A 23,469-nucleotide genomic window follows, 5' to 3' on the forward strand; every position below is an offset into this window, starting at 1 on the left:
CCTTCATAATGCAGCTGGAAGAATCAGTTCAAAAAATATATCAGCACATGGGACTTCCCTGCTTAAAACTCTTATCATGGCTTCCCGTCAGGATTAGGAAAAACTCAAACTCATTCCTTGAACTTGAGAGTAAAATCCCAACAAGGCTCTGCATGACCTAGTCCCGTCCACCTCTCTAACCTCCCTTCCCAAGGTCATTTCCTCCTTAGGGCCTTTGCTCTCCTTGGCTCCCCTGCCTGTCCCCCCTTCCTTGGAACTTCACATGGTTGTCTTGTCCCTGACCTCAGGTTCTCACCTTAGATATATCACCTCCTCTGGGAAGTCTTCCTTGACTGTCCAACCACTCTATCTAAAGTTGCTGGCACCTCTCTCAGACATGCTCTATGACTTCCACTTGTGTACTTTTCTTCATGGTATTTATTACAATCCAAGTGATCTGGTTTCTTTATTTAGCTTGTTTATTAACTGTATTCCCCACCAGAATATAAGTCCATGAACACAGGGTCTGCCCGTTTTATTCTTCTCACTGTATCTCCAGTGTCTCGAGTAGCGTTTGGCATATAGTAGATGCTCACTAATTATTGGTTGAGAGAATAGCGTTTCCAGACCAGCGAATACCTTTGCCTTCTGCTAAATTAATCTAGGGTTTCTCAGCCTTGCCACTATTGACATGTAGAGCTAGAAAATTATCTGTGTGGCTGTCCGTCCATCCTGTGCACCTGGGCCTCTACCCACAAAATGATGACACCTTGGACAAGGCTCATGATGATGGAGGTGATGAGAAGTAAACAAATTTTAAAAATATAGTAATATTATGCACAACACTATGGAAACGAATCCCTTCGTTTAAGAAATGAAGGGAAGAGCCAGAGAGGGGAAGGGGCCCTATGGCTTTAGTCAGTTTTTGTCTTTTAGGGAAGCTTTGCTCATCTCTTCAGGTAAATCCTTTGGTTCTACATTCATTTCTGGAGATTATTTGATGGATTCTGTCTCCTCCACTGGACGGGAGATCCAAGGGAGGATGCTTCCTTTGCTGAGCCTGGCACAGGGCCAGGCACACAGGACGTTCTCAAAAACCAGATGCCCAAGGTAACATGAATAAATGAATGAATCACCAGGCTATGTAAATCAGCTGACCCCTCACTCTCTCTTCCTCTCACCCTACTTTACTTTTCACCTTAGTGATTATCACCAGCTGCCACATTGCATATTTATTTGTTGATGTATTTCATTGTCCGTCTTCCTCCACTAGGACCCAGAATTCCATTCTGGAATTAGATTTTAGCAACTAGCATGGAAGCTCGTGAAAGCAAGGGCTATTTAAAATTGCAGTCTGCCCCCACCCCACCCCTGCCTCTATCCCTCTCCTCTGCTTCCTTACCCTCTCAGCGCTTATCACTGCCTGACATATTGCTACTTGACTTTCTTGTTTTTCATCTGTCTCCAGCCAGTTCTACCAGGGCCGAACGTTTGTGTTTGGTTCACAGCTGTTTCTCAGACGTTGATCCTAGTGCCTAGCACATAGAAGGCACGCACCCCCACGTTGTTGACCTGACAAAGGATGGAGGGATTGCGACTCAGCCAGGGAAGGCAGCCCAGGTGGGAAGGGCCGGACCGCCAGGTGCATCTGCTTCGCCCAAAGCCCCAGCCCGCCCCCAGCTTCACCTGGAGGCTGGGCCGGGCAGGCAGGAGTTAAGCGGTGCTCACGCTTCCGACCCGCAGGTGGCGCCGTCCCGCCTCTGTGCCAGACTCCGGGCGCTCCGAAGTGCGGGACAGAATCAGCGCGGAGCCGAAGCTCAGCCCCGACTTGTTGATCTCGCTCAAGCAGCCGCCGCCGCCGCCGCCGCCGGAGCAGAAGCAGGAGCGAGGCGCCGCCCGACCGCGGACCTGCCACCCGCGCACCCAGCGTTCGCCCGCGCCCCCAACCTCGGAGAGGGCGCCCGGCCCCGCGGCGCCTGCAGCCCTAGCGCGTTGCCTGCCCGGCCGGCGTAGGCCGGGCCCGGCCCGGCCCCGGGTCCGCCGCTGCCCGCGGGCGGGGGCGCCCGGGCGGCCGGGGCGATGCGCGGTCCCTGGCCCCGGGAAGCGGCCGCCCTGGGGGTGAGTGTTGAGGCTCGAGGCCAGCGGCGGGGACACGGGGGGGGGGGGACATCGAAAGGGGGCTCGCCTGCCGCGGCTCGGCCTGTTGGTCTACCCGGGCTCCGCGGCTTCAGACCGGGGAGGGGGGGTTGTGTGTGTGTGTGTGTGTGTGTGTCGGGGGGGAGGGGTCCTCGGGCAAGGGTTGGGGCCTGGGGAGACGCAAGGGGAGAGGGCGTCAGGCTCATATGCTGGGGGGGCTCAGGACTGCCCCCGAAATCACTAGCGCGCGGCGGGAGGAGGGCACGTTTTGAAAAGGCCAGAAAATTCAGCTCCTTTCCCCGCCTCCCACCTCCCCCACCCCTTCCCTTCCAAGCCCCGGGAAAGGCGCAGAACCCGGAGTTATAAAAAGCCATCGCTGGAGAGGAGCGAGGAGGAGGAGGGGTGGGGGGAAGGAGGAAAGGAAGAATGGAGCCCTCCTGCGGTGGGGTAGGGGGCACAGAGGGAGGGGCGGGACTCCTTTGCAGATCTCGGTTTGGCATCTTCAGAGCGACCTCAAGAGACGCTCCCGTGGTTTAGGGAGCGGGGTCGCTCCGGAACAGCGACGCGGTCTTGACCACCCCATCTGTTGTGATGACCCCCGACAGGTGGGCAACTGGACCCCCACCAAAAAATTCCCCCAAAGCTTTCAAGGTTTAGAAAAAGCAAACCCGCTGCCACCCCCCACCCCCACCCCAGAGCTCAAATTCTAATTATTTCGGAGCGGGGGGAAGGAATAGATGAGAAATCTAAAAAAAAAAAAAAAAGTTTTTCATGCAGCGCCCCTCTCTGCCCATTGCGGGGCCTGGTTCGGGACTCGACGGGGAGACCCGGAAAGAAGAGAGTTTCAGCACTCGAAGGGGAGGACAGCGCCCCGGGCGGCTGGGTCGGGCCTGGGCCGCAGAACCCCGGGGTGGGGCCTCCCGGGTCCCCTGAGCGTCTCTTGGGGGCCCTCTCCCCGCCCCGAAGAGCGGCCCCTCCCTCCACCCATGGGGTGGGGCGGACTTCAGCACCGGCGGGAGGGACAGCGCCAAGCCTTTCTGCACCCCCCCACCCCCACCCCACCCCCTGAGCCGCTTAAGCACCGGGAAGGTCAAGGCCGCTTGGGGTCCCGGTGGAGGGGTGGGGAGGGGCCGCGCCCAGCTCTCTGTTTGCTGACCCGCGTCCGCTTCCTGCCTTGCAGCGGTCGGGATGGAGGTGAGAAGACGGCCGTGACGCGCGCCCGCGCGGCCCCCTGCACCCCCAGCAGCCCACAGCGCTCCCTGCCCCCCTCCCCCGCGGCGGCCGGCCTTGCCGTCCAGTGACAGCGGCCTGGGGGGGCAGGGGGGGCGGGGGCAGCCGGACCAGCGATGCCGGCGGGCATGACGAAGCATGGCTCCCGCTCCGCCAGCTCGCTGCCGCCCGAGCCCATGGAGATCGTGCGCAGCAAGGCGTGCTCACGGCGCGTCCGCCTCAACGTCGGGGGTCTGGCGCACGAGGTGCTCTGGCGCACCCTGGACCGCCTGCCCCGCACGCGGCTGGGCAAGCTGCGCGACTGCAACACGCACGACTCGCTGCTCGAGGTATGCGACGACTACAGCCTCGACGACAACGAATACTTCTTCGACCGCCATCCAGGCGCCTTCACCTCCATCCTCAACTTCTACCGCACCGGGCGGCTGCACATGATGGAGGAGATGTGCGCGCTGAGCTTCAGCCAAGAACTCGACTACTGGGGCATCGATGAAATCTACCTGGAGTCCTGCTGCCAGGCGCGCTACCACCAGAAAAAGGAGCAGATGAACGAGGAGCTCAAGCGGGAGGCAGAGACCCTGAGGGAGCGAGAGGGGGAGGAGTTCGATAACACGTGCTGTGCAGAGAAGAGGAAAAAGCTCTGGGACCTCCTGGAGAAGCCCAATTCTTCCGTGGCTGCCAAGGTGAGTCTGGGATCTGCGGGAGATCGCATCGGTGGCTCTGCTTGTGTCTCCAGATCGAGGACCACGGCCTGGTGTGTGTGTTGGGGGGGGGGGGGGGGAGGGTCCTCTGGTTTAGTTCCCAAATGAGACCAGAAAGGGGAGGGGCTATGGCCCAGGCCTCGGAGATGAGGACCAGCCCCTTCGGACTGTTCCTATTTGCATTGGTGACCTCATCCCTTCATTATTCAATACCTCGACTTGGTGGGAGACAAGGATTTGTGGAGGCATTAAAAAATCCACAGCAAAGGGGTGGGCGCTGTAAATAAGAAAGCACAGAGCGGCGCGAAAGCCTTGCTGGGATGGAGCAGAGTGTGGTCTGTATACACAGTGCTCCCTTGTGGAGTCCTAGACCCAGACTGGAGGGGGGGGTGGTCACCTGCGATTCTAATACTTATTCCTGTATTCATGACCCCACTTTGCCCCAAGGAAGGAATGAAAGCAGCTTACACATGCGTGGAGGACACTGGAATACTGTCAGGCAGTTTTAACATAAGTAAGGAAAATGAGGCAAAGAGTCTCAGGGGTGGGTGCGTGCCTGCATGACGAATGCAGCTGGCTGTGGATGCTTGTGGGCGAAGGGTCACCCCTGGTTTGTTCTTTCTTTGTTTGTTTGTTTGGTGAGCTTATTCCAAGAATGATTTGGTGCAGCTTGTAAAGATGCTTGGGCTGTCGGAAGAGGATGTAAATTTTGAAATGAGAGAGAAAAATGAGGCAATGTGGAAAATGAAGCAGAAGGAGACAGACAGGCTTCAGTCACACTGAGCGGACCAGTGTGCTGTTGGGTAAAGGCAGAGGCTGTAACAGACTGAGGAAGACTTGGGGTGGGGGGACAGGCCAGGGAAGGGGGTCACTGGTTGATGAGCGGCTTCTTTGTGTTGTGCTGGCTTCTGGGAATGGCTCGGAGAGATGGGGCCTGTCTTCAGGTGGCCAACAGGCAGGGCGTCGGGAACGAATGACAACACAGTGTGCTCAGCACTCTGAAAGAGGTTGCGGGAGGCCCGGAGGGAGCCAGAAAAGAGAAGTGTTGATGTTGAAATCCAGGAAGACCACTTTGGGAAAGATATGTTGGACGTAACTCACTTTCGAAGAGTGGGGCCAAGAGGAGGGTGGGGGTGGAGGTGAGCAGGTAGGTAAATGTATTCGTGGCAAAAAGAAAAAGGCAGGAGGAAGCATATATATCAGCATCACGTATTTGCGTATTTGCTCAGGTTGCCTCCTGCCCGGCCTGGCCTCTCCCTGTGGGATTCCCCTGGCTTAGGTAGCCCATTGCTGAAGATCCACCTGCAAGGCTGGGTCCTTTTACTAGATCTGGCTGCCCAGGAAGAGGCCTCTGAGAAGGAATGCAAGAGGAGGTGGCTGGTAGGGTCGTGGAGGGAGGCCTGAAGGTTTTCTCTCTTCCCTGGCAACCCTAAGTAGAGATTTCTAGGCCTGGTTTCTTCTTCTGTGGGCTGCCTCTGACCATAATCCTGCCCTAGGTTTCGTGTCCAAAAAACCTCCCTCTTAAGACCGTCACTCACCCTTAACCGGCTTAGGATCAGCAGAGTTACTTTGCTATTTCCAGGCCTGACATGGGTTCTTCCTACACACACCCTATTTAGGTCCAAACATGACTCTTCCCCCTCCCTGTCCTGTCCCTAAGACATGAGACTGAGGGGCCACGGGGGTCGAGTCGCCCTCCCACAGAAGAAGCAGGCAAAGGACCGTGTTTGGGTTGGAGTCTGGCAGCAAGATAGGGGAGCTCAGGCTTGCAAAAGACGCCGTCTGGCAATAAACAGCCTCATCTTGCCCTCGGGTTAATCCGCTCGCAGGGACGAGCTTCATGACCTCTCCGTGATCCCAGGCTCAGGCTGTCAGCTCACATTCCTGGCAGATGGACAGTCTAGGATATTCTTCAGGCAGAACTGAGATGGGGAGGCAGGCAGGCTCACTGATCCTCAGCAGAAATCCTGACCACCATTGATCAAATATTTTACTGTGTACGAAATGTAACAACACAATTAATCCTTACACCAGCTCTCTGTTGTTATCCCAGCTTTCACAAATAGGTTCAGAGAGGTTGGATAACTTGCCTGAGGTCACACAGCAAGCAAACAGGAGTAGCCAGAAGTTCAAACCCAAGTGTGATTTTGAAGACCTTGTTCTTTCCATAATGATTTAATGCCACAGACTCCTCCCTAGTCTCCCCGCTTCCACTTTTGCCCCCTGCGATCCGTTGCCCACACAGCAGCCAGAGTGAGCTTTTCAACATATAAATTGGATCACATTATTCATCTGCTTGAAATCCTCCAGAGATTTCCCACAACACTCTGAATAAAATCCACTCCCTCCACCATGGCGTACCAGACGCTACTGAATCGGTCCCCACGTCCTCTCTGAATTCACCTGTTCAATCTCCTGTCATTCACTGGGCTCCAGACCCACTGGCTTCCTTGCTATTCCTGAAACAGGGCAGGCTTTAGCCTTCCTCAGGACTTTTGCATTTGCTATTCCTGCTGCCTACAGTGCTCTTCCCCAACTTGTCCCGTGGCCAGCTGCTTCTCCTCATTCCTCATTTGAGCAGGTCCCTGTCCAAATAACCCCTCCGCAGAGAGACTTTTCCTAACTCCAGTCCAAAACAGCCTCCTCCTCCTTACTCTCTGCGACCTCACTCGGGGTCTTTCCTGCATAGGCTTTAAGCACCATCTGAAATTGCATTTGCTTCCTTTCCTTTCTCCCCCTCGAGTGTGAGTGCCACGAGTTGTATTTGCTGCTCTGTTCCCGGCACCCATCAAGGTACCTGGTGCAGAGGAGCTCCAAATAACTACATGTGGAATGAGTGAATGAATGAATCAAGCAATCCGTCAGTCAGGGTGTCTCAGGTTTGGGGGCTCTGTCTCTCCTCCCTCACTGCCTGCCTGCGGCCCAGCTTCCCGGGCCTCTGGCCTCCTTCAGTTGTCTGCACTTTGCCCATCCCACCCCGTCCATCCCCCCACTTGGTTGTCTTGCTTGTCAGAACAGTAAAGCCTATGGAAATTTCTTGGAGACCACAGAAGGAGATGGTCAAATGAAGGATCATTCCCAGGTGGTTGTGAGATACAGAAACAACCTTACCTCATGTGTTTAGAGCAAGGACAGACCAGGGGTCTGGGCCCAGCCGCATCACCTCCCCAGTTTCGGGCCTCACGTGGGTTCTTCGCCTCCGTAAACCCTAGCCTTCCACCTATAAATTGGAGCTAAAAGGCCCACCTTGCAGGGTCATCAAGAAATCATGTTTGTCAAGATTTAGCACAGGGCGCGTAGGAGTAGGTGGGGCTTTTTTGCTATAAATAATGAGTGCAGTCCCTTCTCTATGACCAGGTGGGCTGAGTTGCGACAAACTATTTCCTTCTGATAGCAGTACTGGAAGACAGAGCTGACGCTGTTAATAATTGATGGCATGTTCGGCAATGGGAGGCAAGCCAAAGCACAGGCCCTAGCCTTCACCGTCAGGGGCGTGGGAATCAAAATCCATTAGGCAAAAGGCAACGTGATTGATTCTTGTTGGGAAGCTGGGGTCAGCCCCGTTGGAGCGACAGGGCTGTGGTCCTGGGCCACCACTGGGTTTCTGCTTTCTCGGAAAACTCTACAGGCTTTTCTTAGCAGGAGAGCAAGAGGGAAATAATTTGCGAGGCCAGGAGTGTCTGCCCTCCCTGGAATAGTCTCACGGCATATATCTCAGTCTGAGATAATTTCCTGATTTCCAGATTGGCTACTGATTAGAGGTACTTTATATGTCCTATCTCATTGAAATCCCTTCAACAATCCTATCAGATAATCTGCCAATTTGGACTGCAAGTAATAAAATAGAAGACTCAAAGTGGCCTCTACAAGAGGGAAGGTTCTCACATAACAGAAAGCTCCAAGGTAGCTGGTTTCTGGTTAATGGCTCCATGATGCCATCAGGATTCTAGAATCTAGAGTCCTCCAGCTGGCTTGGTCCTCAGGCTGGATGCCTCATGTCACAAGAGGGCTAATGTAGGCCCATGAGATCCACCCAGTGAAGAGGGATATTTCCTCCCGTGTACCACCTTTTCTCTGAGAGGCAAACCTTTCCCAGGAGGCTCTATGAGACTTCTTTTCACATCCTATTGGCCACGATCTGGTCACACGCTCATGTTCTCACTGCAAGGAAGCCTGGGGGAAGCAAGTGTGGCATTTTCAGATGCGGGAAAGAATGGCTTTGATGAGGGGTATTAAGACTCAGGGGCACCTGGGTGGCTCAGTCAGTTGGGTGTCTGACTTCAGCTCAGATCACGTTTTTGCGGTCTGTGAGTTCGAGCCCTGTGTTGGGCTCTGTGCTGACAGCTCACAGCCTGGAGCCTGCCTCGAATTCTGTGTCTCTGGCTCTCTCTGCTCTTCTCCCACTCACACTCTCTCTCTCTCAAAAATAAATATTAAAAAAATTTTTTTAAACAGATTCTTTCACAGAGAGTAAATGGAGGCTCTGAGAGGTGAAGTCATTTGCTAGAACTCACATAAGCAAATGCTCAGCGAATATTTGTTGAAGGAATGAAAATGGGGTTTGGACCAGGGTTTGAACCCAGCTTGGTCTGGACCCCAGCCTGCGTTTCTTAATCCTGGAATCTTGGGTAGACCTTTCAAGCTGTCAGAGCTTCAGTAAGCTCATCGGCCAAACGGTAGTTATAGCCATGCCCACCTCTTGGGCTGTTTTGATGACTCAGTGAGATTTCAGATGTGAATATAATTTGCAAGTGGAAAGTACTTTATATGTGTGAATAATCATCATTATATATTATTATATTCAAAAGCAGGAATGGTCTTTATGTAATGGCAGTGATCAGTATTTTGCCCACCACAGATTTGCTTAAGAATCATCTCAGGTGAAAGGGTGGGGGCGGGACCTGGCTGGCTCTGTCCGGGGAGCGTGCAGCTCTTGATCTCAGGGTTGTAGGTTCGAGCCCCACTTCGGGTGTAGAGATTACATAAAAATAAAATCTAAAAAAAAAAGAAGAAAAAGAATCATCTCTGGGGTCCAGCAGATGTGATTCTGTCTCAACTCCATGGCTTGCCAGTAATATGACCTTGGAAGTTCCTTTCCTTCTGTGACTCAGTTTCCTCATCTAGGAAATGGGAATTATAAGGGAGCCCACCTCAGAGGGCCGTGAGGAGATAAGCTGCATAAAGTGCCTGGCACGTGGTCAGCATTCGATAAATGACAACAGTGATTATTATTAACGTTATCACGGAATTCCTCTATACCTGCTACACCCCTGGTTGGCAACCTCTCCTATTACAGTGTTGTTAATTGCCGGGTCACTGCCTGCCCCTTTGGGACTTCATGCCTCTAATGTGATGATGCTTCTGCTTTCTTGACCTGAGCCAGGGGGCTTCATGTATTATCATTAAGTCGTCCGGCTGAGGTTCTAGATGTCTGTATTTATTCCTTGGAGACGAAATTGCAGAGATCCAGAATCCCCAGCAACCGTAGCTTCCGTTTTCTAATCGGTAGATGAGGATGATAATAAAACCCACCTCATGGGGTTGCCCGAGGGATTAAGTAAGATAGTGGATGTAAGGCATTGAAGTCGGGCTTCAGAAATGCCGTACCCCCTTTTGATACAAGGAAACACGGAGGATGCTTCAACTAGCCTGGGTCCTGCCTCGAGCTGGTGAAAGGTCAGGGACCGTTTCCAGGCCTTTCTGACCTCACTGGTACCCTCATCAAGGCTCAAAGATCTTTCCATTCGCACCTTGGCAGTGGGTGTCCCGGGGGTTTTGAAAGGCTACAAGATGTGAAAATGTGAAAATGCTTAGGAAGGAAAGTGTTGGCCAAATGAACGTTTGGCCGAAGCTTCATTAACTGAAAGAGAATAATAAACACCAACTCCATACCCAGCATGTTGTGTACTTCCTAGACTTAATAGTATCATGGATGGGAGCCCTGATTTTAGAGCTGGATTGCCCAGGTTCAAAGTTTGGTTCCTTCACTCACTAACCGTGTGACTTGGGACGAAACGCTGTGCTTCTCTGTGCCCTGGGTCCTTCGCTCATAAAATGAGGGCAGTAACAGTGCCTGTCTCCTTGAATTGCTACCAAATTAAATGGGTTACTGCGCGCAAAGCACTTCGAATAGGGTCTGGCACAGAGAAAGCATTCAGTAACTGTCGGGGGGTTTCGTTTTGTTTTGCTTTTAATTGTCATTGTCTCATTTCATCCTCCTGACGATCCTGCCGGATAAATAAGCTCCTTTTCAAAGAGTTGTTCTTCCTTTAAAATGGTACATGCTCATGGTAAGGTGAAGTTCTATAACTTGCTCAACAGCAAGAGGGGCCGTCGGGACTCAGCCCTGATAGAGGCCATGCGGGTCTTACCCAGATCCTTTTAGCTCTTAGCATTTCGGGGCCACTAGCCCAACTCCCAGCCACCAGCACCTACTGTTCTTTGCCTTAGAGGCTCCCTCTGGCCGGTGGAGTCCAGTAAAGACAGGGACCTGATGCCCCACCCAGAGCAGCCCTCAACTGCTGCCTGATGGGGGAAGGTTGCAAACACTCCAGTTCCCTCACCCTGGAGGGGGGTATAACTCAGCACTGGATGGTCTACACTGGGCCCCAGAGTTCCTGAGAAGAATTAAGCTCCAGGTGCCTACAGTAAGTAGTTCCTTGCTTGACAATACACCCAGTTTGCTTCTTTCCCTTCCCCGTCTCACGTCCCCTCTCCCCTACCAGGGTTTTCTGGGATCCCTTCCCACATAAGCTGCTTGTGCTTGGATCCCTGACTTCGGATCTGGTCCTGGGGGAGCGAGCCAAAGATCTGTGGGAAATGTTTCTTCATCAGTGTCCTAGTATTGTCTTGCGGGCCAGAAAGGCCTCTTACGACAACACCCCCACCGGAGATGGTCTTAAAAGAAGAAAACCCAGGGCCAGCGGGCTGTGTCGGCCCCTTCCCCGTCCCTCCCCGATGAAATGAGAAACAATGGCAGCCGTAGCTACCACTCACGGCTTCCAGTGAGGAGAGCCAAGCACAGTGCAAGGAACATTACATGCCCACCAGATCCGATTCCCACATCACCCGGTGAGGGAGGGAAAATTACCCTCGTCTTGCCGCCATGGAAACTGAGACCCCGGGAGGCAAAGTGGCTGGCCCACGGTCACACAGGGAATAGGGGGACTCCCTGACTGGGAGCCCGTGGTCTGGCCTCTGTGCCGTGTGGATAGCCTTCCGGAAGTAAGAAGCGAGCCCAGGGATGCCACCCCCAGCTTTGCCTTCTCACCGTAGGGAGAACGCTGTGAGGGGAGAGGTGTATTTGGTGTCTCCCACCTGACTTGGGGGTGTTCCTGGCTTCTGGATGGGACCACTGGAGACACAGGGTTAGCATTAAGCGTTATTTTCGTAGGTAATTTCACCGATCAAGTCCACGTCCCTTGAGCTTTGAGAATCACTTCTGCCTGGGCCCCACAGCAGGAATATAACCCCCAGATGATTTCTTGCTTTATTTATGGCAAAATACATATAACATAAAATTCACCCTCTTAACCATTTTTAGGTGTGTAGTTGAATAGGGTTGAGTGTATTCACATTGCTGTGCAACCAGGCTCCAGAACCTTTTCATCTTGCAAACCTGAAACTCTGTATCTGTTAAATTCATTCCCTACCCCTCAGCCCCTGGCAATCATCATCCCGTCTCTATGAAGGTGATTGCTCTAAGTACTTCATATAAATGGAATCATACTGTATTTGTCTTTTTATGACTGGTTTATTTCACTTAGGTCAGCGTCTTCACAGTTCATCCATGTTATAGCCTGTGTCAGGATTTCCTTCCTCTTTTAGGGCTGAATAATACTCCATTGTATGTGCGGGCCATACTTTGTTTAGCCCTTCATCCATCAGTGGATGGTTGGCTTGCTTCCACCTTTCGGCTACCGTGAACAATGCCGCCATGAACATGGGGGTACAAATACCTCCTCAAGACCCTGCTTTTAATTCTTTTGGGTACATAGCCGGTAGCGAAATTGCTGGATCGTGTGGTAATTCGATCACCTCCATGGAACCGCCATATTGTCGCATCATGGTGCATTTCCACCAACAGTGCACAAGGGTTCCAATTTCTCCAGTCCTCACCAACACTTGGTATTTTCTGTTCTTTTGATAACAGCCACTCTTTTGGGTGTGACGTGGTATCTCGTTGTGGTTTTGATTTGCATTTCACTAACGATGAGTGATGTGGAGCATCTTTTCGTGTGCTTTGCTGGCCATTGTACACGTTCTTTGGAGAGATGTCTATTCAACTAATTTCCTTATTTTCTAATCAAGTGGTTTGTGTTTGGTGGTTGAGTTGTAGAGTTCTTCATATATTCTGGGTATTATAATACCCCTTATCAGATGTGTGATCTGCAAATATTTTTTTTAATTTTTTTTAACGTTTTATTTATTTTTGAGACAGAGAGAGACAGAGCATGAACAGGGGAGGGGCAGAGAGAGAGGGAGACACAGAATCTGAAACAGGCTCCAGGCTCTGAGCTGTCAGCACAGAGCCTGACGCGGGGCTCGAACTCACAGACCGTGAGATCATGACCTGAGCTGAAGTCGGACGCTTAACCGACCAAGCCACCCAGGCGCCCCTACCTGCAAATATTTTTTACCATTCTGTAGGTTGCCTTTTCCCTTGAGTGATTGTGTCCTTTAATGCACCTAAGTTTTTAATTTTGATGAAGTCCTATGTGTCTATTTTTTTCTCTGGTTGTCTGTGCTTTTGGTGTCGAAGCGAAGAAGTCCTTGCCTAATCCAATGTCCTCCACCTATCTTTTCTTCTAAGAGTTTTATACTTTTAGGTCTTACGTTTAGGTCTTTGAAACACTTTGAGTTAATTTTTGTGTGTGGTGTAAGGTAAGGGACCAACTTTATCCTTTTGCACGTGAGCGTCCAGTTTTCCCAGCACCATTTGTGGCTCCAGATGACTTGGACTCCCGGGAAGAGCCCTGGGGTAAGGAGAGTCAGAAGTCCTGACAGATGTAGAGTTCTGCACACCGTGCTGGGGATGTAGAGAGGTGCCGTCTGGGTAATTGTTGACAGAGATAAGGGACGGTCCCTGACACATTCAGCATGGCCCCCCCATTCTCCTTTTCCACTGAAGAAAGCTTTGTGGAATGCCAATCACACACACACACACACACACACACACACACACGCACGCACACACACACACGTGTTAGCGACACCTGTCCAGAATGCGGCCACTTCTCACTGCCCCACTGCTGCATTCCTGACTCAGGTCCCCCTCCTCTCTTAGCCGAACCACTGAAGGAGCCTCTTCCTGTCTGTGCTCCCACCTCCCCACACCCCCGCAGTCTGTCCTCCACATGGAGCCAGAGGAACTTCTGAGTCAGACCTGCTCACCCCCCTGCTCAGAATCCTCCCATGGCTCCCATCTCCCTCGGAGAGAAAGCTCAAGTCCTATCATCCAGGGCCCTTGTCTGGCGTCTTTCCTCTCTCTTCCAGTGTCCTTCTGGCCTCCTTCTCTACCACCCTCCCTCTCTCCATCACTGCAGTCTACCCACAGTGGCCTCTTTGCTATTCCTCAGGCATACCACTCTCCCACCTCAGGGCCTTTGCATTTGCTGTTTCTTCTGCCTGGTAGTCTTCCTGCAGATAGCCGTAAGACTCACTGCCCACACTCTTCAGATCTCAGTTCGAATGTCATCTTAGCGAGGCATTCCCAACCACCCTATAAAACAGTATCCCCAACACTCTCCATTCCCCTCTCCTGCTTTATGTTTCTCCACCTGACATAGCATATAATTACTTAATTAAATTATGCAATTACTTTTTCTGTTCCCCACTTGGATACCAGCTTCAAAGGGCAGAGCTTTGTCTGTTTTGTTCACTGTTGTGTCCCCAGTGCCTAGAACAGTGCCTGCCATAGAGCAGGCACTCAGTAAATGTCTGTCAAAGGAATGAAAGGTGTTATCCTAAAGGTAACTGAGAATACACACTAATTGATGAAAAAAGCAATTTGGCGTACCAACTTTGGGACTTTCGTTGCTATCACTAACACATCTTTGGAAGTCTGACTCGCGTGGATGCAGGATACTTCTGGTTTCTCAACCAGAGCATAGTTTCTCAACCTCAGCACTTTGGACCTTTGAAGATGGATAATTCTTTGTTGTGAGGGGCTGTCCTGTGCATCGTGGACGTCCACCCCCTGGATGTTGCCTGGAAAGTGGGCATTTTACAGAAATAAAGGATGACCAGCTGCCAGGAGGATGTTGCAATGTTCCAAGCAAGAGAAGATGGCGGCCTGGGTGGGGGAGGGTGGGGGCAGAGGAATCTGTGAAGACTATGTGGGATGTGGGGGCAGTTTCTGGGCAGCCATAAACCCTCAGCCTCCATCAACAACCACGGACGCCCAGTCTGTGTCTCAGGTCTTATGCCCTGGCCATTTTCTAGCTGTGAGTCCTTGAGCCACGTGGCTCAGTTTCCCCTTCTGTAAAATGGGTCCAATCATAGCCCCTGCTGCACAAAGACGTTATGAGGATTAGATAAGGTAATATGGTAAATAACGGTAAGAAACATGTAATGCCCACAAGATCAGTATCAGCTGTATGATTATGATTGGCTGTGTTCATTCAGCAAGATTTGTTGAACACCTACTGTGTGCCGGGCCCTGTGCCAGGTACTGGGGACACAGCAGAGAACAAAATAAAGATCCCAGCTCTAATGGCACTAATATTCTAGTAGGGGAGAGAGTGAAACCATTCAAAGCATTAACAAATACGGAAACTGACCAGAGCAAAGCAACTGTGAAAAAGGAGTCATGAAATGACTGGGAAAGATGAACACTGGCTGGATATTTGGTGCTATTGAGGACTTAATGCCATTTTTTAGGTATGATCATGTTATTGTGGTTGTGTTTTAAAATACTCATCTTTTAGGGGCGCCTGGGTGGCTCAGTCAGTTAAGCGTCTGACTTCAGGTCATAATCTCACAGTCAGTGGGTTCGAGCCCCGCATCATGCTCTGTGCTGACAGCTCAGAGCCTGGAGCCTGCTTCAGATTCTGTGCCTCCCTCTCTCCCTGCGCCTCCCCTGCTTGTGCTCTGAATCTTTCTCTCTCTCTCAAAAATAAATAAACGTTAAAAAAATTTTTTAAATATTCATCTTTTAGAGATACAAACTGGAGTATTTTGCATGAGAGTACAAGATCAAATAATGTAGTATTTTGGTTGATAACAAATGCCATGAAGAAAGGTCAGCAGGAAGGAGAGAGTGTATTTGACCGGGGTGGGGGGGGGGCATAGGAAAGGGCTTACCAAGAAGATGTCAACTAAATAAAGACTATCAGAAGAGGAGAGGAGGAGGTATGTGGACTTTTGGGGAAAGAGTGTTCCTGATGGAGAAAACAGCATGTGCTAAGGCCCTGGGGCAGGAGCATGTCTGGGTCAGTCAAGGAACAGCCAGGTGGCCAGTGTGGCTGAAGCAGAGTGAGCCAGCCCGCGAGGTGGGGAGATAAGATCAGAGGGTGACCTGTCACTGTTGGAACTTGACCTTTCCACTGAACTTCCACACTGGCCTCCCTGTCTCCAGCCTTCCTCCTCCAATTCATCCTCTGCAGAGAACCTGAGGCATCTTTCTCAGATAGAATCTGCTCACATCCCCCGTTCCAAAAACCCCTCCATGGTTCTCACTACTCCCAGGATAAAGCCCAAATTCCTTAGCCTGGCCTTCAAGGCTCCAGCCAACCGCTCCACATTCACTCTGCCCACACCCTGTCCACGACCCCTCTACTCACACCGCACTCAGCTTTTTGCATTCCCAGAATGCAAAAGTCCTGCTCCATACTCTGGGCCAGACTGATTCTTCTGCCTTGTCCCCTTTCTTCCTCTCATCTACCCACAGCTTCTCTTCCTTCTCCAAAAACCTGATGTTCATACCTTCCTCGCACAAAACACTGTTAAGTGTTAGCTTCTGGGTTGTTATGTGATGCCAGGCCTGGCCCACAGAGAGACAGGAATGCTTAAAAAAGCAGGCTCTGCAGCCTGACTGGCCGGACTCAAATCCCAGCTCAGTGACGATTCAAGCTGTGTGTCCTTGGGAGGATGACTTAACTTTTCTGGGCTTTGACTTCCTGATCCATAATTTGAGGAGTCTCACAACAGTTCTATCAAAAAAAAAAAAAAAAAAAAAAAAAAATTTAATGTTTATTTATTTTTGAGAGACCGAGCATGAGTGGGAGAGGGACAGAGAGAGAGAGGGAGACACAGAATCTGAGGCAGGCTCTAGGCTCTGAGCTGTCAGCACAGAGTCCGATGCGGGGCTCGAACCCATGAACCCTAAGATCATGATCTGAGCCGAAGTCGGACGCTTAACCGACTGAGCCCCCCAGGCACCCTGACAGTTCTATCTGAAGCACTCAGAGCAGTCGTGGGCACTCAGCAAGTGTTCAGTACAAGTTAACTATGGTTGTTGTTATTATTTTTGCTTAAGTTAAGTGTTAGTAAATGTTTGTTGAGTGAATGAGTGTGGAAACTTGCGTGATCATGTGATGATTGGTCAGAGGGATCTCCCCTACAAACAAGGGTCTCTCAGGTGTACCTCCTCCGTATCCTCCCACCTTCCTGGTCTCTACCTGCCCACTCTCAGGCCCATGTTTCCTGGGCCAGGAAGAAGTGGCCTCTGGCCTTCATTCACAACAAGGAGACACAATCAAATTAGACACTTGAGGTGTTTTCCTCATGCCCTGACTGTTCCATTTTTGCTCTGCAACAAGGCTGGTCTCCACCATAATTGCCCGCTGTGGCCTGGCAGGCGGACGCCGTCTACGAGAATAATGTTACGTTTGCCAGTTCCACACCATCACTCACATCCACCAGGTAATGGACCTGGAATCAAACAGCTTCTAAAAATAGGTCATCATGTTTCACTTATTGCTACCCAGGGCCCATCCTGGAGTCGTTCAAGGCCTGTGTGATCCACGGGGCCCTTCACCTTGGCCAGCTCTGCCTCGTAGAGTCCTCGTGGACCCAAGGGCCCCAGTGAGGCAGCCCACGACTCCCCTGCCAGGGGCACGTGAGGAGCAAAAAGAAGGTAGAGCTGGGACGATGATATTGGCCCTGTCTTCCGTCTTCTCTTCATGCCTGGAATTCCCAGAGTCTCTTTGGAGGGATCGACTTCCCTCCATCTCCTGTGCCGTGCATATGCGTACACATCATTTATTATTGTTTCCAATAGTGACCACAATTTCAGTCATCCTCTCCCATTCCTGGATTCAAAGTTAGCTTCCATTCTGGTCTCCTCTGGCTCTTGTAACTTTATGCCACAATGTTGTTTGTGTGACAAACATCCACGGGCTTGTTACTGTGTGCTAGGCACCATGCTGGGTGCTTGGGAAGCACTTGTGTATCCGTTGGTTAAGATTCTCTTGGTTGCAAGTAACAAGTATACTGCTCAGACGGACCTAAGCAAAAAATGTAACTGAAAAGTCCTGGGTTAGGGATGGCCTCAGGCAGGGCTGGATCCAGGGGCTTAAATATGCCATCAATACTTAGTCTCCGATATCCCTAAGCTCTGGCTTCTCAGCAGGCTGTAACATGGCCGGAAAGATAATCTCCAGCAACTGCAGGCTTCCATGGTGGGTGGGGAGGGGGTGGGAAGCAAGTTTCTTTCCAAATAGATCCAGCAAAACCCCAGGGCTGTTTTCATTGGCCTGTCCCTAAGCCAATCACTTCGCCAAGTGTGGATCACATCTTAGAGCTGGGAGGGGACCCCGAGATGGAAGTAAAGGAGATGGCACCCCAAGGAGAGATTAAGTGCTGCTACCAAGACGGGAAATAAACGTAAGCTGGCAAATCTACAGCCGCCATGGAGTTTACAGCCTACTGGAGAGAGAGATGCATTAAAAAAAAAGTAAATGAAAATAATCACAGAGCATAATGTGTACAACTGCGAAGGACAGAAGCAAGGTGGGCTGTTTTTTTTTTTTTAATTTTTTTAACGTTTATTTATTTTGAGAGAGAGAGAGAGCGCGCACGCTAGCAGGGGAAGGGCAGAGAGAGAGGGAGGCACGGAATCCAAAGCAGGCTCCAGGCTCCGAGCTGTCAGCACAGAGCCCGACGCGGGGCTCGAACTCACAAACCGTGAGATCATGACCTGAGCCGAAACCAGGAGTCAGACACTTAATCGACTGAGCCGCCCAGGTGCCCCTGAAGTAAGGCATTTTGACAGAGAACAAGAGGGTGTGGTCAGAGAGGGCCTCACAGGGCAGATGGTCCTTTCTGAGAACCTGTACTTGACCTCCTTCCTTCCCGAATTGCAGAAGCAATCTTTCTTCAAGTTCTTTCTCTGTTGCGCCATTTAGCATCCTTCCTCTTGGATTCTATTCTATTTTCTTCTGACCTTGTCTTATCTCCATGAGTAAGGCAGGAAGTTCTCAAAATCTAGGACTGTTTTGTATTCATTTCTGTGTTCTGAAGCCGGGTAGGTGGGTTGCTTGTTTTATTAATAAAATTCTACTGGAACGCCTGCCGCATTCACTTACCTATTATCTGAACCTGCTTTTAGTTACAATAGCATTTACAGGAAAAGTTTGCCGGCCTGTATTCTAAAGTCGCCTCGGGGCCTGATGCAGAGTAGGGGCTTTGTCAGGAGGGCTTTGGAGGATGGCCAGAGGGAATGAAGGTACAAGCTACCTGTGTGACCTTGAGCAAATTACTTAACCTCTCTGGTCCTCTGACTCCGGATCTTGCAACACCAGCTGCCTTTTCTCATCCTTCAGATCTCGGCTCCTATGTCACCTGTTCAGAAAGGCCCTCCCTGACCTTGAATGACCAGTTTGGATCTGATGGCCCTTACACTCTTCCCGCGATAGGATGTCTCTCTGCTTTATTTTGAAGTTAGGGCCACCTGGGCGCGGACACCCTTCTCCTCACTGGTGTTTTCCCTCATCACCTGTGCCACCTCCCTGGTACATAAGTGGAAAGAACTCTGGACGCTTGGGTTCATAATCCCAACACTGCCCCATATGAGCTACGAAAACCTGGGCAGACAGACCCTTCATCTCTGGCCTCAGCTTTCTCAGCTGGGAAATGGGTATGGCATCGTCAAGCAGGAAAGATCTGCGCGCCGGAGCGGCCAGCACTGAGCCGGGCCAAGCGCACGTGCTGTGTTCATGATGTTGTTTTTCATCTTCGCCTCCTTCTCTCAAGAGGGAGAGAAGAAAGATAGTCGACCCCAAACCTTGCCCTAACGAAGCCTCTGATGACACCTTGCCTGCCCGAATTCTTCGCACGACGCCTGTGCCAGGGAGTGGCTGGAGGGTAGGCAGCTTTATCTTACATAAAGCTCTGTGTAAATGCAACCCAAGGCAAGTCCCCTAGTCCCCCTCCCTCTCCATCCAGGTTGCTGCCCCCATGCCCCCCACCTCTACATAAAAGTCTGAGACCCTTGCCGGCCTCGTGATTAAGAGAACAGACCAATCCAAAGAGGTGGTTTTCCAGACAGATTAGAGAAGTGCGCGTGCGTGCGCGTGCGCGTGCGCGTGTGCGTGCACGCGCGCGCGTACCGGATGCCCCTAATGACTGAGTGATATGCTGACCCGGCTGGTTGCAGAATCTGAGGGTGGCGGGAGGGGTGCGCTGCGAGATGAAATGCAGTCCCCCTTGTGCAAAAACCCCTAAGCATTTCAAGACAGCGACAGCAGAGCACGCAGCCAAACTCGGGGCCCTTCTGGTCGCAGGGCCCCGTGGGACCATGCAGGCTGCACCCCCCGTGAAGCCGGCCCTGCCTGCTAGGAAGAAAGACTCCGAAGTCCTGGGGGTGAGGAGTGTGGAAAGTCCTTCAGTCCCGGTGACTCTATCAAGGAAAAAGTACCTCCCCAAGCTCCCTGCCTTGGGACACGGAGGCCAGAGCTGGGACCTCGGACTCAGATGGCCACAGGGGCCAGGTGGGTAGTGATAACAAGTGAAGCAGGTGGATGGAAGAACTGTAATAGGGCAAGTTCAATGAGCAAGACAGTTAACACTCAGCCTCAGTGTCAAGGAGGCAGCAGGGAGTGGTGGGGACTGGGGCATATGCGCCCATCAAGAGAGGCAGTTGCTGTTCAGCTCCGGGCTGGGTTCTGGGCCCACCCAGTGATTTTATTTTTCATATGAGACATCCCAAGTTACTAATGCTGGCAAGTAGTTTTTTAAAAATTAAAAGATTTGAGTGGGCCAGACAGAGTGGTCTTGTGGACCACTTTCAGCCATTAGGGCTCCACGTTTGATCCGTGAAGCATTGAGCCTTCTGATGGCTAGAAGGAGAAGGAGGAATCATTTCTCGCCTAGAAGGGAGAGGGGAGGGTGGGGCTCGGGGGACAGAAGCAACGGGTGTTGTTTCTTACTCTCTGGTGTCCAGCACAAGACAGGGTGGCAAGTGTTTGTTGAATGAATGACTGTCCCACCCAGCTGGGACTTGGCTTCAAAACCCAAGTCACCCCCGGTGGATGTTAACCCAAGTCAGGGAAATTCACAGGTGAATCCTTAACTAATTAGCTAATAGGATCCAACATCCCCCTACCCAACCTCCAACCAGAGCAGGAAGAAAAAGCTACTGCAGTTGCTGTAAAAGGCACTGAATATTAAGTCAGCAAACTGGATTGGATCTTAGCCTCAGTTTCGTCATCGGTAAAATGGGGTTGTCTAGAGAACTGAATGAGAAAAAGCATGGAAAGTGCTCAGCAAAGTGCCTGATGTGCAACCAACACGAGCTGGTGCTATTCTTACTGTTATTTTCATCTTTCTTCCTTATGCAAGCATTTGGCTTATTTCTAGGGACTGTGGGCCCATGGAAGAGTTTATTGTGTAGAATTAAACTTTATATCCTTGCAAAGTAATGTCAGCTTTACAAATTCAGGCTGGGAAGCTTGAACATTCGGGAATTCTTGGTAGAGACGGGGGTGCCCAGGGTTGGAATTCTGATGTTCAAGATCACAGCAGTGATGTTCGTTGTTGGAACACCGCTATTCAGGGTCGCAGTTCTGGGATTCAAGGCGGGAAGGCTGCCATCCATTGTCAGAATCCTCAATCTGTAATTGGACCCAAGGGGTACACGGCCAGGGTGTCGCCACTCGTGATCGAAACTCTAGCGGGCAAGGTCGGAACGCTGATGTTCCAAGTTGGAACTGATGTTCAGAGCCTGAATTTTGAAGGTCGAGGTCAGGTCACCTCAGTGGCGCTCATGATTGGCGTTCCGGCAGGCGCCCTGAGAACACTGATGTTTGGAGTCAGAACTCTTGTTCCTGACTCGTTATTTTGTGGGTTTCATCCCTTACGTGTGTCATTAATGCTTCATCATCCACCCTCCAGGGAGCAGTTCCTGAGGAAATGCAAACCACAGAAAGTCCCCAAACCTCCATCTCGCCAGTGAGATTTTGTTACTTACGCCTCTTTCTCTTCCTGTTTCTGATGCCCGTCCCCTCAGGCGGCACTGTGAGAAGTGACACGATCCCCAGGAAAGCGGCTGCACAGTGACTCCCCAGCCAGAGACCCTTGACCTGTTGTCAACTCCATTTAATCTTCTTTTTCTTGCCGGTTGACCTGGAGCGGGCCCAGGGAAGCAGCCCTACCAACCCCAAGGGAGTGGGGGGTGGGGGGCAGCGGGCAACCCGGATGATCTCACTGTCCCATGATCCAGAGAAAGGCAAACGGTGTCAGGCAAGGGTCCGAAAGGATGCCAGGGGCGTGTGGCTTCCTGGCTCTTGAGAGGCGTGGCTGGCGGCAGCCTGTGGAGAAGTGGAATAGTGTGCTGGTCACTGTGGTCCCCACAAATGCACTGTGAGTGCCACCTGGGCGGGGAGCTTCATTGACGGTGGAGTGGACAGGTGCTAGGGAACCATCTTTACATCCTACTCACGTGCGCATGTGCACATGATGGGCACTCAGTGGCGCTTGGCAGGGACAGGTCGCTCGCTAGGTCTCATCCCGTAGTAAATGCTAGACAACCCCTCCCCGACCTTCACGCGCCCTGCTCTCTGACCTTCACCTCCTCCCTCCCCGACCTTCACACTCCATTCCTTTATCATCCCTTAGTTTTTTTCAAGCCCCTCTCACCACCTGGTATATTCTAGGTTTATCTGACTCATCTCGCTACATTATAAGCTCCATCAGAGAGAGAGTCGGTCAGGTTTTGCTTGTGTCTTCTCGTCTTCTCGGTGTTAAAACTGTGCCTATAAAAGGCAACCAACAGAATGGGGAAAGATATTTGCAAATGACATATCGGACAAAGGGCTAGCATCCAAAATCTATAAAGAGCTCACCAAACTCCACACCCGAAAAACAAATAACCCAGTGAAGAAATGGGCAGAAAACATGAATAGACACTTCTCTAAAGAAGACATCCGGATGGCCAACAGGCACATGAAAAGATGTTCAACGTCGCTCCTTATCAGGGAAATACAAATCAAAACCACACTCAGATATCACCTCACGCCAGTCAGAGTGGCCAAAATGAACAAATCAGGAGACTATAGATGCTGGAGAGGATGTGGAGAAACGGGAACCCTCTTGCACTGTTGGTGGGAATGCAAATTGGTGCAGCCGCTCTGGAAAGCAGTGTGGAGGTTCCTCAGAAAATTAAAAATAGACCTACCCTATGACCCAGCAATAGCACTGCTAGGAATTTACCCAAGGGATACAGGAGTACTGATGCATAGGGGCACTTGTACCCCAATGTTCATAGCAGCACTCTCAACAATAGCCAAATTGTGGAAAGAGCCTAAATGTCCATCAACTGATGAATGGATAAAGAAATTGTGGTTTACATACATAATGGAATACTACTTGACAATGAGAAAGAATGAAATATGGCCCTTTGTAGCAACGTAGATGGAACTGGAGAGTGTTATGCTAAGTGAAATAAGCCATACAGAGAAAGACAGATACCATATGGTTTCACTCTTATGTGGATCCTGAGAAACTTAACAGAAACCCATGGGGGAGGGGAAGGAAAAAAAAAAAAGAGGTTAGAGTGGGAGAGAGCCAAAGCATAAGAGACTCTTAAAAACTGAGAACAAACTGAGGGTTGATGGGGGGTGGGAGGGAGGGGAGGGTGGGGGATGGGTATTGAGGAGGGCACCTTTTGGGATGAGCACTGGGTGTTGTATGGAAACCAATTTGACAATAAATTTCATATATTAAAAAAAAAAGGGGCGCCTGGGTGGCGCAGTCGGTTAAGCATCCGACTTCAGCCAGGTCACAATCTCGCGGTCCGGGAGTTCGAGCCCCCCGCGTCGGGCTCTGGGCTGATGGCTCAGAGGCTGGAGCCTGCTTCCGGTTCTGTGTCTCCCTCTCTCTCTGCCCCTCCCCCGTTCATGCTCTGTCTCTCTTTGTCCCAAAAATAAATAAACGTTGAAAAAAAAATTAAAAAAAAAAAACTGTGCCTAGCATATAGTAGCCA

At 51.1% G+C, this 23,469-nt stretch overlaps 1 protein-coding gene across 1 annotated transcript in view; it reads left to right on the forward strand.

Moving 5' to 3' along the window:
- The first annotated feature begins 3,461 nt into the window (after nucleotides 1-3,461).
- KCNB1 (potassium voltage-gated channel subfamily B member 1) overlaps nucleotides 3,462-23,469 on the forward strand; it is a 91,227-nt gene continuing 71,219 nt past the window's right edge. Inside the window, exon 1 of the mRNA XM_030309433.1 lies at nucleotides 3,462-4,028. Within this exon, the coding sequence (XP_030165293.1) occupies nucleotides 3,462-4,028 (567 nt within the window). The remainder of the gene's footprint in view (nucleotides 4,029-23,469) is intronic.

Source organism: Lynx canadensis, chromosome A3, assembly GCF_007474595.2.
Source record: "Lynx canadensis isolate LIC74 chromosome A3, mLynCan4.pri.v2, whole genome shotgun sequence".
Classification (NCBI taxonomy): Eukaryota; Metazoa; Chordata; class Mammalia; order Carnivora; family Felidae; genus Lynx; species Lynx canadensis.